The sequence below is a fragment of the Labrus mixtus genome, chromosome 15 (assembly GCF_963584025.1).
Source record: "Labrus mixtus chromosome 15, fLabMix1.1, whole genome shotgun sequence".
NCBI classification, from domain to species: domain Eukaryota; kingdom Metazoa; phylum Chordata; class Actinopteri; order Labriformes; family Labridae; genus Labrus; species Labrus mixtus.
In genome coordinates, this window is record NC_083626.1 from 15,014,423 (window position 1) to 15,033,746 (window position 19,324).

The following is a 19,324-nucleotide window of genomic DNA, read 5'->3' on the forward strand; positions in this document are numbered from 1 at the left end:
ATCACTACCGCTGTTCCTGGCTGAATTTCCCTGGCTGACGTCAGCTGACTGCCTCAGCTCTCCGTTCCTCCGGACACAGCGCCGCGTAAAAATGCTGCTCTCTGTGCCGCCAAGGACAGGAATCAACCCATACAACGGCTTCTCCGGCAAAAACACCAGGGTAAATATCAACACTCTGCCCTATCTTTGTGAAACACTGAGTAGTTTCTCGATGCGGTGTAGTGTTCGAGCTCTGCCTCTTCTGTTAAAAGCTGCTCGGCTGTTTAAGCTGCAGTGTCCTTGAAAGTGGTTCAGAGGCGACGTTTAAACTATGTTGCTCACTGTTTCAACCTTTACACTTGGCTTTTTGACGTTGTTGTTATCACTGTTACAAAGTAATACGGGGCCCGTTACATTGTTGTCTGTAGATTACAGTTTGCCTTCGCTTCCCCCCCCCCCCCCCCCTCGCTGTTCTCTTCCTCTTCCTAGCCTGCATAGAGGAGAGCAATATGTGCTGTAGAAGCTTAAAGCAAGCCTGAACAAAACCATGGTTACATCTACTTTAATGTTATTCCGTGGTTATTCAATCTACGGCGCCATTGCTTAGGTAGCCTACTGTTTTCATTGAATTTACCTCAAGTTATCAAAGTTTTTTTTTCTTCTTTTACGCGTACCGATATGCCCCACCCCTTCAGTCCTACTAATGATGAGTGAGAGGGTTTGCATGAAAAGAGGAAAGTTACAGAGCCCTAATGTAGATGCTTTGTGCTTGGATGGATGTGCATCTCATTGAAGAAGCAATGACAACTGGGCTTGAGCTGCACATAAACGGCCCAATATTGATTAGCGTGTCTGCTCATATGAATTATTCATGGTTGTTGTCTTTTTTTCAACCATTCTTTATGGAGAGACTATGTTTTTCAATTTAGGGACATTTAGATATTACAGGATTAGACATGAATGGTTTCATTGGTTCGGGAACTGTTGAATTTGAGCTTTCTGAATGCTGAGAGATTTCATGTCAGAATGATGCAGATTAAGTGTGACTGGCATTGGAAATGCAGTATGTTGACGCCTGCCTGCATCTCAGTTTAACTCAAGTAGAGCTTTAACTACATTGAAAGTAAATACCTCACTCCTCCCCTGTGCTATTCCTTCCCTGCCTCATGGCTGGCAGGAATTCAGATTGCTCAGATTAATGACCTGGAATTCCTGGAATCCTGGATTCAGACAATGTGCTCACTTTAAGAAAAGTCCTACAAACCCCAACCTTTTCCTTGACAGAAGACATGCACCCTTTTTTCTTTTACACATTTCTCATTGTTTGAGTGCCAAAGTCACTCAGAGGAAAGATTTATAAATCCAGCGTCAAGTGGTAACCCCTAGTCTGTGTCTTTTACTACGAGAAAAAGGGCGGAGAAAAGAAGGGATTAAGAGATCCCCCCCCCCCTTTCTTCTGCTTTCGATTAACTCCCCCTCTCTTTTTTTCCTCTCTTCTGTGTTTCACATACCTTGATTTCTTGTCTGTCAGTGGTGCAGTTCTCATGGAGAGGGAGAGCATGAACATTCCTCCTTACTGATGAATGCCTTGTCCTCTGAATTGACTCTCTGCTCCCCTCACTGTGCTTGATACCTGTTGAAAACATACTTTTTTAAGAGCATGTTAAGATGTTTTTTTTTGTTTTCTTTTTTATGACTTAGTAAGGAATAAGACATTTCTCATTTGAGCCAGAGGACGCTGAGGATTCTTTTTTTTTTATTTGGTTCTTCCAACATCACTCGTTTCGCTTCCAGCTGCTGAAAAAAGGATTGTTTTATTCTGTGACAGTATGATCTTTTCTACTGTGCCATTTAAAGTGTCTTTAGGAAAGCAGGTAGGAATATACATTTCAGATTTTGGTTTTAATTAAAGATACAATATATCATGTGCCAACATTTATGTGATGCAGAGCATTAATAACTATATCCTGCAATATAGAGATTTGTATTTTTACAGTTTTGTTGTGCATTTTAGAAATGTTACTGTATGGTAACAGAAAGTATTTTGTTCAAAATAATACAAAACAATCAATTTATTCTACAGATAATTCAAATTGTGCATATGAATGTCACAAGGGAAAAAAAATCTTTCCTTGGTACTTGTTGTTCAACCTCAGATAAAATGTCCTTGAGTCACCTAGGCTCCCTACAGGCATCACCTCTGACTCCCTCTAACTGTAATCACCTCATCAGTCTTCAGATGCTGCCTGGTGCAGTCGCTTTCTCTGCAACATGCTAAAGGCCGCTAACTGTTGTAATGCTTCTTGCACAACTGTAATGATGAGGCAATGAGCGGATCTATATTCTGCAACTATAAATGCATACTCTTTCAAAAGTAATCGGGATGTACATTTTGTTTTTTGTAGAATTGTGGCACCTCTGGTATTTTGATTTAATAATGACTTCTTCTTTGATTATGACCTAATTCCTACAAACATAACTCCCTCTTTGTACAACTCCTGTCCACTTAAAGGAGAGAAACATAAACATGTGTGTGTTGCAAAGGAATGCTGAGGTATGACACTGTGGTGGAGGTAAAGAACTGTGAAAAATTTGATGTGGGCGGCTGTGGACTGAAAAGTAACAAGTTAGGAATCAGTTGCATACCAAGAGGCCAGGTTTTTGGACACTGAGAAGATATGCAACCTTGTGCACTGAAAAAATCTGAACTCTGATTACCAATCGTGAACATTTAAGACCCTTAATGTTGCCCCACTTTCCTTTTTTAACATTTCTTTTATTCTGCATGCATATTTTCATGTGTTCACAAACACATCAGAAATGACCTTACATGGGTGGTAAAACATCTAGCACTGGGGTGGATGGGGAGTAGGTGTGGATGTGTCTCACTGCCATCCATCTTTCATAAGGAGCCTAGCAGTGCGGTCTTAATGAGACACTACCTTCTGACTTGAGAGCACATGAGAGGGATTAGCATTTTCCGCTAACAAGCTCAGATCCCAATTAGACAGGCCTCACTAGCTAGGCTCGGGCCCAGACTCGGTCTCCCTTCAGATCCTATCTCCTCAAGCCTCTGCAGGTGCATCCCTTTTGATAATGTGCGGGCCGCCTAAAGTGAAGGCAAGGGAAAGCACAGGAAGAGGCTGTGATTGTGGGAAAACAAACAGTGAACTATTGTTGCCGTAAGAGAACTACAATAGAGAAAATTACGAGGATAAATGAGCTCTTTAAAGGTGCACTATGTAGGTTTGGTGGTGAAATTTGAAAGTTGGAGAAGTGAAACAATTCTATGCTATATTTTCTGAACTGAATACAAAAACGTTATTCAAAGTAATAACTTGGGTCCCTGGTAAACTGTTTGGAGATAAAAAAAAAAAAGCTACCAGGAGGGTTATAGTTTCACTGTTGCGGGCCTACCATAACCATACCACCAAATGTTCCTCTGAGGACAGTTTGTGTATAGACTTATGAACACCAAAGAATCTGTACACTTCTCAAACTTTCACATTTCTCTACAAAACTCCATAGTGCCCGAAGATTTTCTGAGCTTTACTAAGACGGAGAGTGAAAATGTCTTGAACAGTTTGGAAAACATAAGTCAGCTGCAGTGTGGGTAAAATTAAGCTCGCAAAACAACACTGTTGCTACTCATGTCAGTATACAGTCCTTAAGTACTTGTAAGTAACCTTATTATAATGTAAAAAAATATATATCCTGTATCAGGACTTATAATAAGTTTAGGGTAAAAAAAAAAAAAAGCTTTGCAGTAGGGATTTTCATTCTTTGCTAAGCAAGCAGCATCCTTGATATTGTATCAGTTGTCTTAGCTATCCTGCATGCATAGTTAGCTTGAAGTGGGCTGCGCCAGCTATAGATCTAGAGTTGAAAATAATCTTTTCAATGGTAAGAAAGCACGTCATTAATTACTTTTACTGTTGTGAAACTTGAAAAAGTTCAAAGATAATACAATTCGTGCATATAGTGTTCAAACTTCTCAATCTGAACATCCAGCTAGCTAGCTAACGACTGTAGATGTTGTATAATGTAGCTGCTATACTTCTGTGTTACAGCTTACGTTTACTGCTCAGTAACACCCTGTTGTGGAAATAAAATACACTATACGCTGATTTAATTACACACAAAGTACTACAACATATAAGCTTTTAATTTTATGCACCTTTTTTGCGTTTTCCAGCTGCTGACTGTTGACGACTTCCTAAAAGATTGACTGACATCACCTGTGACCAATAAGAATGCATTCTGTATTATGTTCTTGGATTGGTTTTTGGCGCTCAAATGATATGTTGATTTCATTTATTCTTTATCCAGTCGATGGAATGAATGTCATGAATGTGTGAATCGTGGAATGACAGAATTTAGTTGTGCTCAATTGCAAACATAAGACTGCAAACACAGTGAGTACGAAGCACATTTTAAGTTTTGAATGCTTGAGATATATTTTTCAATTTTCAGAACATTAAAGACTCACTTTTAGCAGTCACGTTTTTTTAATGTGATGTCCCATCATAATTATGTGTTTCTGGGATAACAAATTAACTTGTAGGCCTCGTAGGAAGTTAAAATCAAAGCATAGAGAAATAGAGGTCATAATTAGCTTGATTCCAGCAGTCTTTTGACAACTACTGCTCGGTTAATAGGCCGGAGCTCCAGTGCTGACCTTATGGTGTTCAACAAGCCATCCCATTGTTCCCAGGGGCTGAGCCTGCTGACCCTAACTAATCAAACAGTTCCTCCTCCACCAGCACTGGGCGGAGGGCAACACAGAGGCCAAGCTCAGCTGACATTTTACTGTCTTATCAATTTGATACCACGTTTATTAGGGAATACAATGCAATGTTTTAACAGGATTTAAAAAAAAAAATCTAGCCATTATGTAAGATTATTATGCATTAATCTGCACATGCATTTTTATACATACATATTAGGTTCTCCATGGATGTTTAAAGGTGATCAAGGTCCCTGCAAAGTGCTTTTTAACATTCAAACATGTGTAAGCAGTGTACAATTGCAATCTGCCAGTTAACGTATTGAGCTCAGCAGATGTTTGGTAAATATATAAGGTAATAACACAGTGCATATAAGGCCTTAATGTAAACACAAACAATCCTATGAGAGACTGTGGCAGAGATATATTTGACCATAACGCTTAATAAAAAAGTACTTTACCTTAAAAGGTCAATTAGGCACAACTTAAAGACAATAGTGGTGAATGTAATTTGTCTTTTGCTGCCCAAAGCACCAATCAAAATCAATTTGACAAAGCCAGTATGAACATTATTCTCCAGAAACAAAGTACAGTTAGCACAGTTTAATCTACAGATCTCCCTGTGAACAATTTAACTGGAAATATATCAAAGCTCCCAATGAAAACTGTTTGCCAAACCCCTTTCAGGCTCAACCCACAGCATAAAGGCCTTTCTGACAGCACTGTGGAGGTTAGCCACTTTCTTTCAAGCCAGTTTGATATTAGCTTACTTCTGCTAATGGGTTCAGTTGCCAGCACAAGTTACACAAGGCATAGTTCCAATGTATGCTATAAACATTTACAGTTTACATTTCTGTCAAAAGCAGTATTTCTCTGGTAGTTCTTTGTTATTAAATAAGGTTGATTTAATAAGCACACTTATAGATTTCAGGGATGTGTATTGTACACAAACTGTACTAGATCATCATGAAAATCAGTGAAACATGTGCTTTAGATATACAGACAGAGCAATGATTCTGTATCCCATCTTTCTGTAAAGCAAGGGAAATACATTTACAGGCAACACCATTTTACTAGAAAGGTCAAGGTCAGGTTGCACAGAATGTTAGTGAACACGATCTTGTAGGACTACCATTCCTTTATCTCCTGCGCTAACAGCATGCACGTGGGAGACTGTGCAGCTGTTTGCTCGCAGAGGAGATTAATGAATTCTATCAGTAAATATTTGTTTAGTGTAGATGGGGATTTTATGGTTTCAACAATGCTAAGCAGGGCGCATTCAGAGCCTTTAGAATATTATAAGACTTTTAGTATCATCAAAGATGCTCTCTATATGAATAACCTTTTATTATGAATATGTGCATATTCAGCCCAATGTACATACTTCAATCTTACACTCACTAAGGCTTCATATATTTGCATCTGTTTGTAGATTAATGTCATATATTTTGATCTGTAAAGTCAAATCAAGCAGCTTAATTGCTTTTGGTCTCATGGCTCTGAATCTGTTGCCAGATTATGACATTTTAAAACATTGTCATTAGGTTAATCAGCTACTGTTTCTTATTTTCTGTCTTGTCTCTTAAAAAGTAAACCATTATCTTGCTGTTCTTGCTTTATATCTAGTTATTCACTTAATATCATGTACTTAAAGAATTATTTGCGTTACCGTCCAAGATTTGACTTTCCCCCCTCTATTTGTTTTGCAGCAGACGTATGTGTCCCCCTCCAACCATCACATGGCTCCCCCAAGCCCCAACAACAACCACAATAACAATTCCACTACCAACTCCATCAGCAGCAGCAGCAGCAGCAATGGGGGAGAGCAGCTGAGCAAAACCAACCTTTACATCCGCGGCCTCCATCCAGGGACCACAGACCAGGATCTGGTCAAACTCTGTCAGCCGTAAGTCCCCCCAAAAAAAACCAATAGATCTAACCTCTACATATACACCCAATTCATTTCTCTCCAGCTGCCTGCTGCGAACATGAAACAGGTTGCAGTTGCAGTCTAAGTTAAAAGAGAAGAGAGTGATGGGGGCATTGATGGATGGGCGTTGGCTGGCTGGCTGACTGAATGAAACAAGGATTGCATGACTCCATACATGCATACAGAAAGCCTTAGCAGGTATTTCTGGATCGTAAAAGAGGGCCATGTATTCATCCAGATGTTTTAGAGGGCCATCTTTAGTGGCCATATGGAAAAAACAACTGTCATTTGGGAAAACTAAGGTCCTTCAGTTTGGCCCAGCTAAGCACAGCCTTTCCAAAAAACTAGGTACAGAATGTTTAGTCTCCTTCTCTCGCACTCATTTGTTCCTGCCTTCAAGCATTTATGCATTATAGCTCCTCCATGCTCTATTATACAGTTTTGATGACAATGACACGATGCTATCCTAACTCAAAGTCATATTCTGTTCTATAAATACCACTCTATGTGGCTCATCAGTTCAAGTGTGACTCCTTGTTGTGGGCACTGTGTAGTCAGACATCAAACAGCAGCATCATCCAAACCATCTGATATGTTTGCAAGGTCCTCAGTGGAGGACATCAAAACAAGCAGAGCTGAGACGTATGATCTGGGTTCACTTAATTGAATTCTGGCGCCTGGTGACGAGGATCGCAACAGCCGGGGAAAAGAGTGGGGGGGAGGGACAGGGGGCTGGAGCGAATCAAAAAACGAAGGGAGTGAGGGAGGGTGGCAGGGAGAGGCCTGCTATTTTACAGCTGTCTGGAAGATATGGCTCACATGAGGCTGCCTAACCCTACAGGAAACGGCGAGCCCAGGGGAAAGGGAAAGACAAACAAGGGCAACGGCATGAGGAGGAGGAGGAGGAGGAGGGGGGGGGATAAAAGGGGTGGATGGAGAGAATCAGAGGGGGAGGAGTGAATGGAGTTCAGGGGTTGTATGTCAGGTGGTGTTTCTGTGGGGGGAGTTCTTGTATTTCTGCTTTTACAGCGCAGATAAAATCACTGCATGAAATTTGCCTTTTAGCAGCGCACATCAAGGCCACTGTTGTTCTGTGTTAAGCTACACAAAGAGAGGAAAGCGTATCCAATAACAGCCAATAGGGAGCATGCGTGAAAATGAGGATGTAACACAGTAGGAAAGACAGTCAGAGAAGAAATTAAACTGTTTTAACTCAAGTTTGAACAGTAAATGTGTGCAGAGTATCAGGACACCACACTCCCAAAGCTCCCCTCCCCCACACTCAGAGTAGTTGTATGCAGCTCTGAGATGTACTGTGTTCAGAGTGAGGGATGAGAGGAGGAGATGGGGGTTGGTTCTCCATCGCTCTTGCCCCTTAGTTATCTCTCTGGGTGCCTCACTGCCGCTCTGGTTCCTGCCCTCGTCCGTCTCTGGTGGTTGACCATGGATGGACATCAGGCTTGGCCGTGCTGTGCTCTCTCACACATGGCTGAATCTGTAGCCCCACTTTTTGCTCTGCGTCGTGTAGTTTGAGATCTCTGAGCTCTATTAAGTAATCCAGTATCTCAACGGTGTCAGCAGAAAATACTGCAAGTATAGCATTTAGTTTTAATGTTAGAGACTTAATGTGAAGATGTGGACTTGTGGGATTGCGCTGTGCCGACAGTGATAATTTATCTGAAAATAAAGGAAGCCTGCTTAGCATCACCATTCAATCTAGTTTATGGCAACTAATGGCTTAGAATCAGAAATGCATCATGAAATAATAATGGTATATAGAAGTCAAATGCATAATACAAAAGAGCTTCAGTTAACCAGCAATGTATGAACACAGTTTGAGGAGAAGTTGAATAGGTTCAGATATTTAGAAAACAAACACATAATACAATGTTGGTATCCCCCAGTGTTTTTTTTAACTGCATAAAGATTTCAATGCTATTTTTTTAACAACAGGGAAAGTAATCCTAAATTAACTGGAACGACGCCGTTTAATTTCCAATTTGGAGTACTCAAACAGATTTACTGCCAGATTACAATTTTATCAGGCCAGTGCTTAATCCTTATTATTAGAGTGTATTATAAAAGTAACTATTCTGGCTCAGATGAAAAGTGGCAGTCAGAGAGCCACAGGATGAAAGATGGATTGCATTGCGAGGGGGCACTAAGACCCCGAAGAGGGTTGAGCGCTGCCTGGAGGGAAGCTGGTTAGTAGAATGAGAGTATGGCTGGGAGCCAGCGTTGGACAGGACAGCCAAGGAGAGGCATATCAGATTACACTGCATGCACATGCCTGGAGAGATGGGAACTGATAGACACACTGCTGCACAGAAGCATTTCCCCCGACCAGGCTTTATCGTATGCATCTGCAGGATCTATAGCCGGCCAGCTGGAAAGATACTTCCGATTTTTACATTGATAATGTGTTGTGAGGCTTTCTGAAAATGCACTTAAAAACATTACCATAGTTTACATTGAATTCCCCTCGAGTTTTGATTCTTATTTACATGTGTGTGTAAGCTGGAGTAATAGGGAATCTATAGTTCTTTGTAGCATTAAGAAACCCCTGGGACATTACTCTCATTTTATACAATTCAAGTGTTGCCCCCTCCCTAAAGATTTCCTAATGCACATCATTCAATATCAGATGATGTAATCTGACGTAAGTCTGTCAGGTGAATAATCATTCAGTTACCATGGGGTACAACCTCTTTGGGTGTTTTAAGTTGTTTTTTTTTATTTTATTTTTTTCAGTACACTATGCAAGGAAAACTGCTAAGCCTAAACCTCTCTGTCTCTCAGGTATGGGAAAATTGTATCCACCAAGGCCATCCTGGACAAGACTACAAACAAGTGCAAAGGTGAGGTGTAAATGGATCAACTGGTTGAAAGTAACGGTTGTGCAGAGTTTCCCCGCTGCCTTTGGATTGAAAACTGTCTTGGAGACAGGAATCCCATTTTGTATGGCAAGAAGACTAGTGGCATAATGAGTAACACAGCCAAGTTCTTGCCAAAGTACTTTTTATATTTTTCATTCATCACGGTTTCCCTCCTTTACAAGTACGTCGAGGTTCAAAAAAGAGCACAAATAATACTACAAAGACAGGATGATTCTCAGTAAAAAAAAAAAGATTCACAATGTACTAAAAAATGTACTATACTTCATCTAACAGGACATCACAATGAAATTTGTATGAATGTATGTAGATACTTCAGGCTCGTTTTTGTGGGCAGGATCATTTGTTGTGGAAAGTGTGAATATACCATGTTGCAAGTTTAGTTCTAATCAATCCAAAAATGTGGGAGGGGAGTTGTATAGTTTTTGAGAAAAAAGAGCAGTGCACTACAAATGTTTAAAACTTTAAATGTACTGTAGCCCCCAATGCTAGTAGAATAAGTTTGTCACTGGACAAATTTCATTAACTGACAAATGATTGAACCTCTATTTAGTATCATATATTTAGTTCACACCTGCAACTGTTGTCTTGACTCAAAAAAGGTGAATCTGTAAATTAGAAATGTAAATTCAATAATTAATTTGGAGACTATAAAATCTATTTTGAATATTGCTCTCTAGCACAAAAGTACTTTTTACTTTGTCCTGTTTACAAAGCTGTTTGTCTCAAATATGCATATGAATTTATTATCACCTTAACTTCTCAGTCGATACATTTTCAACATTAGAGATGGAATAACAATACTAAATGGTCCATTATCTTGCTCTGGTGTGACCAGTAGAACGTTACAGCACATTGCTGACACTTCCTTTTTAGTAAAGGGTGTTTTTTTTCTAGGTTGGAAAGTGTAAAATGTGTGCTAAGCATTGAGCTATACCTACTTAGAAAATATGCCATCTGCATTTTCAGACACAAAAAGGGATGTGTTGTATAACTTCACATCTCTACTGCCTTGAGATGTGAATTGCCTTCTATATGTTGTCATGTTACAACTGCAAATTAAAATTTGTTTTGTTGGGGTTGTATCAGAAAATAGTCGGTAATTTAAAGATGGTCAATCATGGTCCTCAATTATTTACAAATACAAATATTTATCGGATCAGATGCAGCTCATAGCTCGCAGCTTAGAAAATGGTATCCGTGGGATATCTGCATATGGGACTGGTCTTTATTTTTAAGTTTAAATTTAAAACTACCAAAATAATAATAATTTTAAGGTTGAAAGACTTTAAGATCTGGAAGGTCCAAGTGGAGTGGATACTGATACGAGACACTTCATATTTGAAACATGGCTGGCTGTCTCATCAGATTCAAACACCACCACACTGTGTGCGTCATTAGTTCAAATCACATGTCTGTGTGTTTGTACAGTAAAGCACAATGCATGGTATCACATAACAATGCATAATCATAACATGTAGTTGTTGTATGTCTTTGTCCCTGCAGGCTATGGCTTTGTGGACTTTGACAGTCCGGCCTCAGCTCAGAAGGCGGTGACGGCGCTGAAGGCAGGTGGAGTCCAGGCTCAGATGGCCAAGGTAAGAACCCTGCTGCAGTTATGAGTTCTTCGCTGTTTTTTTCCCTTACAACTTAAAGGTCAGCGGTTGAGAGTCTCTGCCTTTTGAAATTGACCCAGCACTCACTCAGAATTCTTAAAAAAAAGTATATATATCTTGTTCAGAAAGAAAGGTTCCTTGTACCTTTCTCCTTCTTAAGAAGTTCTCTTTAAAAGCCACCCTTCTCTCTCTATCTATTGCATACTTTTTTTTGTTAAATGAATAATGAATATAAGCCAATTAAGCCTCAGTCTGCATGTGCGTGCACATCTGTGTGTTTTCTGGGTGTTGCTCTTCCTGCACAAATGGGTGTGTGGTCGAATCAGTGTATTAATGGGTATTAATACACTAAAGATTATGTTTGTGCAAAAACAAGAGTGTAGTTTCCATGTATACACAGAGGTGTGAGTGTGAGTGTGAGTGTGTGTGTGTGTTGTGTGTGTGTTGTGTGTGTGTGTGTGTGTGCGTGTGCGTGTGCGTGTGTGTGTGTTTCATAGTGGTGACGGTGTATTGGGAGCATGCTGCCTGTACAAAGGATCTGTCTGTTCTCCCTGGTGGCTTCTGACTCAGTGTCTGAGCAGCTCCCCAGTCAGCAGGGCCCTCTGCCCAGCCACCCGCCCTGTCAACATACACACACACACAGCACCCTTGACAATCTCACATGCACTCCACTGGATTATGTCACACACACTCACAAGCATGCACATGCACATGCATGCACCCAACACCCTGGGAAAGCTGATCTCTGGTTAAGCTGGATCACTGACATTCATACGGCTCCTTGCTCACAAAATAACTCTATTCCCCTCTCTACTTCACTCCGGGTTTACAACAGGGCTTATGTTAGCGTCACTTTTTTCTCTGACTCAGTCTGACTCATTCACGCTCAAAACCCACAGCAGGTCTTCTCCGCTCAGCTCGTTCTCCTGGGTTTGAGCTTCATCTGTAGTTTACACTGCTGCAAGAAGGAAGAGAATGAGGAGGTGGAGATAGGTGAAGGAGAAATCACCTTCAGCGCAGGTCGCAGTGATTGCACATGCATAATTCATTGGATGGAAATTAATTCACACAGCATTTACAGGTTTTTAATCACATTTGCACTCTGAGATAATGAATATGCAGAATGGTTAAGGGGGAGCAGATTGGTTATCTTGCAAGATGCTGTTACTCAAATGAAATGCGTTTGAGCTGGAGGTGAAACAGGAGGAAAATAGCATGGTATACTTCAAGAGCATAAAATGAAACAGTTGCATTTTTTTTTTAAATTTATTACATGGTGTTTTCCAATAAAATCAGATTCTGAAAAGCTGCAGAATTTGTTGTATTTATGCAACACAGCAGATCTTGCCTCTGTCACTGCATTGTTTTGGTCAGAAGTACCCCATTAATTGAACTTCTTGAATGCATGTGACGTCTTGTTACTGTGACCCAGGAAACAGGTTGTTAATGTTTGCCTGGTGGGGAGATGATAGCACAATGCTTTAGATGTTCTTCACATCATTCAGATCTTTGTCCAAAACGTTTCGACTGTGATTTTCAACCAAGCGAGAGCACATAATCATTTTAGATCGTCCATGGTTGGAGAGCCATTTGCAATGTAATTACGCTTTGATATCACATTCCCTGGAACCTGTGCTTTCATCCTCTTAAGAGGCTCGTCTCTCACAAAGAGCCTGTCTTCTGCTGCCCTTATGGTAATAATAACTGGGTGATGATGAGAGGAAAGTGAAGAATCAAAAAAAAAGTTCTTAGATGGATGAATTAGATTAGAAGAAGGAAAAAATAGAGACAAGTTCAGCTGAAGTCCAGCCAGAGGACTATCTCCACCATCTTTAAATGGCTTTGTTCACATTAGACCTCATCTATGCAGCTTTCTTTCCCATGCAAGGCAAAAATGAAATAATCCTTCAACCTCAAAACCCCTCTACAATTTCTCTCTTCTACTCTGACTTTTGGAGAGCTGCCGACTTTGTGATAATGAAATCTAAGAGCTCTGTCTGCTCTACTTCCTCATTCTTTAATCCTCTTTTGGCTTCTCCCCCGTGTACAGCAACAGGAGCAGGACCCCACAAATTTATACATCTCCAACCTGCCTCAGTCCATGGACGAGCAGGAGCTGGAGAACATGCTGAAGCCCTTCAGCCAGGCCATTTCCACTCGCATCCTCCGCGACGCTAACGGAACCAGCCGGGGAGTGGGCTTTGCCAGGTAAAAGCTCTTTGTCTCATATGGATTAAGATGATTTGTGTCCTCAAAACTCAAGTATTCAGTCCCAAGTTACATACAAACTTTTGAGTATGAATCATGGTGAGTGAGCCCTCTGGTGGCCAGCAAAGGTAGACATTCTCCAACTGGAAGTATTTACTTTGCAACCTGCTTCACTGTGAAAAAACAGTGATCCTCTTGCAATGAACACTAATTCTGCCCCTTTCCTTTAGGATGGAGTCAACAGAGAAATGTGAAGCCATCATCCAACACTTTAATGGAAAATATATTAAGACTCCACCTGGAGTTCCAGGTGAGGTTCCTTTTTTTGCTGTTTCTTGTTTTTGAGACAACATCTCCAAAAGAAAAGTGTGCACATGTTTGTCATTTTATATAACATAACTCACTGTTCTAGTGCCGTTAGAGCCATTGTTGTGTAAATTTGCCGATGGAGGCCAGAAGAAGCGTCAGAGCCAAGGGAAATATCTGCAGAATGGCCGGCCCTGGGCGAGAGATGGGGAGAATGTGAGTTCTACATATCCTAATGACCTCTCGAAAAACAAAGCTAGGGTTATGGTTCGCTGATCTGCTTCATAATAACACAGTCCTTTGTCTTTTTCCTCAAGGGAGGAATGACCCTAACCTATGACCCCACCACAGCCTTACAGAACGGGTCGGTGCCATTTATTTCTGTCTAATCACTAGTATATACCCAGAGGAAATGATATGATTTTGTGGTGACAGTTTTGTGTTTCTCTCTGTAGGTTCTACTCCTCTCCTTACAGCATTGCCCCAAACCGGATGCTTGGACCGTCCTCCCTCTCCCCATACATGCATTCACCTGTGTCCACATACCAGGTAGTGCCAGATCCCCTAAGCTTATGAAATACCTCACATGTTCTTACCTATTTACCAGTTGTGCAATCTAATCTTGGTAACCCTGCAGGTACACAACCCATCCTGGCTACATCACCAGTCATACATCATGCCGCCCACAGTGAGTGTCTTCAACCTCCCTGTTTTTGTTGCCTTTTAATATTGCTTTAGTTTGTTAGACTGAACAAGAGCGTCTCAGTCGTAACAATGAGTGTTACAGCTCTGTTTGTTTTCCATAGGGAGCAGTCCTGACACCGGGAATGGACCACACCATGTCCATGCAGCCCACCTCCATGATGGGGCCCCTGACGCAACAGCTCAGCCACCTCTCCATGGGCAGCAGTGGCACAGTCAGTAAAGTAGTTAGCATTCAAACACAAAGACGATGGATGAAGTTAAATGAAAAAGCAAAATATTTGACATTGACCTAATATAAACAATTCATATTGTTAAATCTTTCAATTGGAACTTGATGCAAATTTCCTAAGAAAATCATTTTAAAAAATGTTTAAAATGAAATGAATCTACTCTGTAAGGCTCCATGCTCTGTGATGAATACAACATTCTCCTCATATGCCTATTTAGAGCTTTTATACCCACATTTAAATCCACATTTCCTGAGACTTGCGTGCAGGTCACATGATCTGTTTTCTCTCTAATTTTACTTCAGAAACAGTGAAATGAAAAGAAATATATGTATACTTTGTGTTAACATTGATCAAATGTTGTATGGTGTAAAACATGTATGACCATTATTTCAGTTTAATGTGTTGCTGCCGGTATCCAAATAAAAAAGGGGTCCGACCGAAACAATTTTAGTGCAAGTGAACAAACAATAAACTGGAAATGATTACAGTTAGCAGTGCAGCTATAAAAAAAAATACACTTTTTCTACTCAGAGCAGCAGCTGAAAAACTCTACATATATGTGCTAAAGAAAGTGGGAGGGGATGTTCTGGAGGCTGAATTAGTTCGTTGTTGCTCCCTCATGCACTTTAGGCTGATAAAGACAGTAATAGTTTCAGACTTGAGTCATCTGTACCACATTATTATTTGACGGTGTAGATGCAATATAAGTAACTGTCATTTCTCTTTTACCACCCTTCTCCTGCAGTATATGCCTGCTAACACATCTATGCAGGGGACTTACATCCCCCAGTACACCCAAGTGCCTGCCACCAACATCTCAGTTGAGGTAATGCTCTATTTGAATAGAACAGTGTACCACTAAAATGTTATGTGAAACACTCACTCATTGGTTACCTCCCTCTCAGGAAAGTGCTGTCCAACCACCTGTTGCCATAGAGACACCCACAGAACACACAACCTACTCCTACCAGCATAACAAGTGAAGAGGTGGGTTCTGATCGTTGCTAGTGCATGCTGATTTTGCATGCAGCGAAAAAGTGTTTTTTGTCCAGCTATTAAAATAATGAAAAAAAAAGAGACTATAGTAGATAAGATATACCGAAGGAAACACACTGAATACTCCAACATTACAGTAAGAGTGACAAAAAAGACCATCGAATATCATGAAATCCAAAAAAACAAAAATATAAAATTCAAATATGAAGTGGATGAGGCTTGAATGCAAAGAAACAGTTCCTAAAATAGCACAATAATAGAAGTGTGCTAAGTTAATTAACAAAGTCTGTCAGGTACAGAAGTGATGGCATCATGGCTGATGCCATGGCTGTAATATTTAATGGCAGTGAAAAGTTGAAAACTAATATTGCACTAGATAATGAGGAAAGATATCATAGGCTATTAGATGGATTGTACATGATCATAATGAAAACTGATAATGAATGATAGCTACAGTGAAAGTTAATTTAAAGAGGGTGTTAGCATAGCATGATGGTTGGATCAGTGATATTGCACATGGCTCCTGAAATTGAAAAGGAATGTTGCATATGATAATGAACATAATATGGCTCAGAACATGAAAAGTAATGTTAACAAGGGGCGTTTTGTTGCGCGTCCCATGTACGGAGACTGGGGTCCTCGTTGCAGCGGCCCAAGGTCTGAGTCCGACCTCGGCCCTTTGCTTCATGTCATCCCCCACTCTCTGCCTCTAACATTTCCTGTTTCTCTTCAACTGTCCTGTCCAAAAAAAAATCTATATATTCAAAAAAAAAGATCTGAATGTTAATTTGCACATTCATGTTTGAAATGGAATATTTCAAACATGAATAGAAAACTTGCCTGTAGTAAAAGGCATACTGCACATGATATAAAAAATACGATTTCTTATTTGTAACTGATTTATTTTGTCATCTTGTGTTAGATCTTCCTCTGGAGCCAGAACGACCCTCAGAAGGGGCCCACGTGCTGAAAACCTGCACAGTGACTCTACAGCAGCAGACGCTCTGGAGGAACAAAAACTGTTACACAGAAAGGACAAGCAAAAGATATTTTCTCCAAACTCATATTTTCAAACAAACTCCTTTTCTCCAAGCAAGCGAAGCTTCAAGAGCGCATCAACCAGGAAATGAAATATCTGAAGAAGGGGCATCCATTTAGATAAATGGAAGTTTAGAGAAGGACACAAACACACACTACACAAGTTTCAAAGGTTTCTGAACCAGGAAACTTTTCAACACCATGCTTTATGTTTTTACCTTTTGTAAGATATACTGTTTTCACTTCACTTTTTTGTCTGATACTTTCATGCTTTGAACCTGCCTTTTTGTACATTATTCTTCGTTTTGCTGTGTTTCTCGCTCCATGTGTCCTACTTTGATCGCTGCAAATATTTGAATACACAAGGCTCGAAAAAACAAGCAGAAGTCTTTGAAAAAGCTGATGCATCATGCTGTCGATGGATATGGTGCTGGCGTAAATTAGCTTCTCTCAAGGTTCATCAGGTGTTCAACCGCAGCTGAAGCCGTATTTCTTCTTTTTTGGCACTTCTCTCATAGTTTATAGTTCTAACAATCTCGATAAAAGCTCCAGACAATCAGACGAAGAAACAAGGAAGAGAAATTTAAGAGGGATAAAGGTCATTTAGAAAAGACATCTTTAAGATTGGCTGAATCGATTTCTAGCATTCCAGAGATTTCAGAGAAAGTTCTAGATATGTGATCCCTTTGAGCTGCTCCTCATGATTGAATCCAAAGTTTCTTAACAGGGATCACATCTCACACAGAGCTGCCTGTAAATAAGAGATTTAAATGTATTGTCAGCTTTGATTTGATTTCCTCCCCTCTGTGAAGTAATGCCGCAGTTATTTGAAAACATATGACCAAACGTGTCCATTTGATGTACATTTGTTTTTTCCTCACATCCCCATTATAAAAAGGGGAACTGGATGGGACTAGATCCTGAAAATGTAGTTTCTAAAGCGAGGACAGGATGTTTAAATCACAGCATGAAGTGTTTACTAGACAGACACAGAGATCAAATGGTAAAGTGTGGCTCTGTCAGAAGAAAAAAAACACAACCAAGGTGGATTATAATGACCAGTATAGAGATTCTTTCATACTGGCTGTTGCTGTTTCTAAATTTCTGTTTTTCGCTGTCATGTTTTTTTTTTTTTTACATTTCTTATTTCCTTTTTTTATTCAGTTTTGAAGATTTGTCCTATTTTTCAAAGATGCTTTGGTTTTATTTTTATAGTGTGTTGTGTGCTTTGAATAGTGAGATTTAGATGTTTTGAGCTTTGTTTGTTTTGTTTTTTATTTGGAAAGAGATTTGTTGTATGTTTGCATTCTGTCCTTAGTCTGGTTTCCGTTTTGATGTCAAAGAGGCTTTATTGTTTTTCTATCAGTCGTTTCAGTTACGTCTGTGTCACAGATGACGGCACACCTAAACACAGATGAATCATGTATGCCAGGTTCAGATGCATTGTTACAGAGTCGTGCCCTAAGCATGTGGGATCAATGTAACAGAATATGTTCAATAACCTTGACTTACCTCATCCTGCCAGAGCAATGTAGATCCAGTTTGTGTCCAAGGTTCACAGCAGGCAATAACCAACGACTGCAGGTCTCATGGCTTTTCACAGCTGGTACTGTGTCCACCTCCTTTAACTCTTCCGTCCAATGTTCGGAAAACACGCCCAAGGTCTGACGATCTATGCAATTTATTTATTATCCTTATAAATGCAATACTACAGATATCCGAGAAACACCTCACATTATGACTTCACATCCTGGCTCACATGACGATCATTTTATATAATACAGAAAAAGTTTGTTTTCTGACGGACATGTTCATCTATGGTTCATTCATTGCTACATTAAAAGGGAAATATTTCAAACCAAAAAGTGGTCCTTCATATGACTGTCAGAAATTTAGGAACTCTATCAAATCTGTGGCTGGTGCTCTTTATGTGAATGGATGGCTCACTTGTCTAGTTTACTTTTATTTTGAAAGGACACTATAGGGTTTTTCTTAGATGTTAATTAATTCTCCATCCCATCCAGCTGCAGTTTTTATGTTGGGATTGTGTCTCCTCCTGTTTGTTAACTTTCTTGCGGAGTCACTGATGTCTGTTTTTTTTTTAAAACCATGGAACAGTTTATTTCCAGGAGAAAGTTAAACTTCACAGAAATGCCTTAAATTTCACTGGAAGGGATGGTGAAGTGCTACTCACATTTAGTGTTCTAGAACTCAGACTGGAAAAAAATCAAATTCATGCACTGCTAATGTTGAAGAGATTTTGTTTTATATTGAATTAATCTGAACAGAGATCTATGAAGCAAAGAACTATTTACAACTTTAGATTGCTTTTTTTGAATTTGCCATTATTATTTTAACCAAACTATTGAAGAAAACTCGTGACACTTACCGGTAAGTAAAAAAAAAAAAAGACTATTGCTGCTAATTTTGGATTGCTAAGTATTTAGAAATATTTTAGCTGAAGGTCATGAAGTTGAAAGTCACATGAGGTCAGTTTGCTGTTTATTTTTCATTTTTGTCTGTGCAGTCTTTGCTTTGTGAAACAACCTACCCTCAGTTGATGTTTATCTGTGCAATCATACAGGTCTGTCTTCTTGATAGAAAGAAAATCCTACAGCTATTAAACTTCTAACTTGGTTTGATTTTAAGCTTGTCTTTTTTTTTTTAAATAAAAGTTTTTCACTGTGGTTTGTATT

The 19,324-nt window shown here is 39.8% G+C and overlaps 1 protein-coding gene across 2 annotated transcripts; it reads left to right on the plus strand.

The window, feature by feature from the left end:
• LOC132989235 (RNA-binding motif, single-stranded-interacting protein 2-like) lies at positions 1-19,315 on the plus strand. Of its 2 annotated transcripts, none has more exons than XM_061056709.1 (14): positions 1-160; positions 6,415-6,611; positions 9,435-9,493; positions 11,036-11,127; positions 13,196-13,353; positions 13,584-13,663; positions 13,766-13,875; positions 13,956-14,023; positions 14,115-14,208; positions 14,297-14,347; positions 14,466-14,576; positions 15,340-15,420; positions 15,500-15,581; positions 16,513-19,315. In XM_061056709.1, exons 1-13 carry the CDS (start codon positions 92-94, stop codon positions 15,575-15,577), a joined length of 1,248 nt encoding a protein of 415 aa, XP_060912692.1. In that variant the 5' UTR covers positions 1-91; the 3' UTR covers positions 15,578-15,581; positions 16,513-19,315. The 2 variants fall into 2 exon arrangements, with proteins under 2 accessions (XP_060912692.1, XP_060912693.1); XM_061056710.1 differs by having other exon boundaries at positions 13,977-14,023.
• The last annotated feature ends 9 nt before the right edge of the window (positions 19,316-19,324 follow it).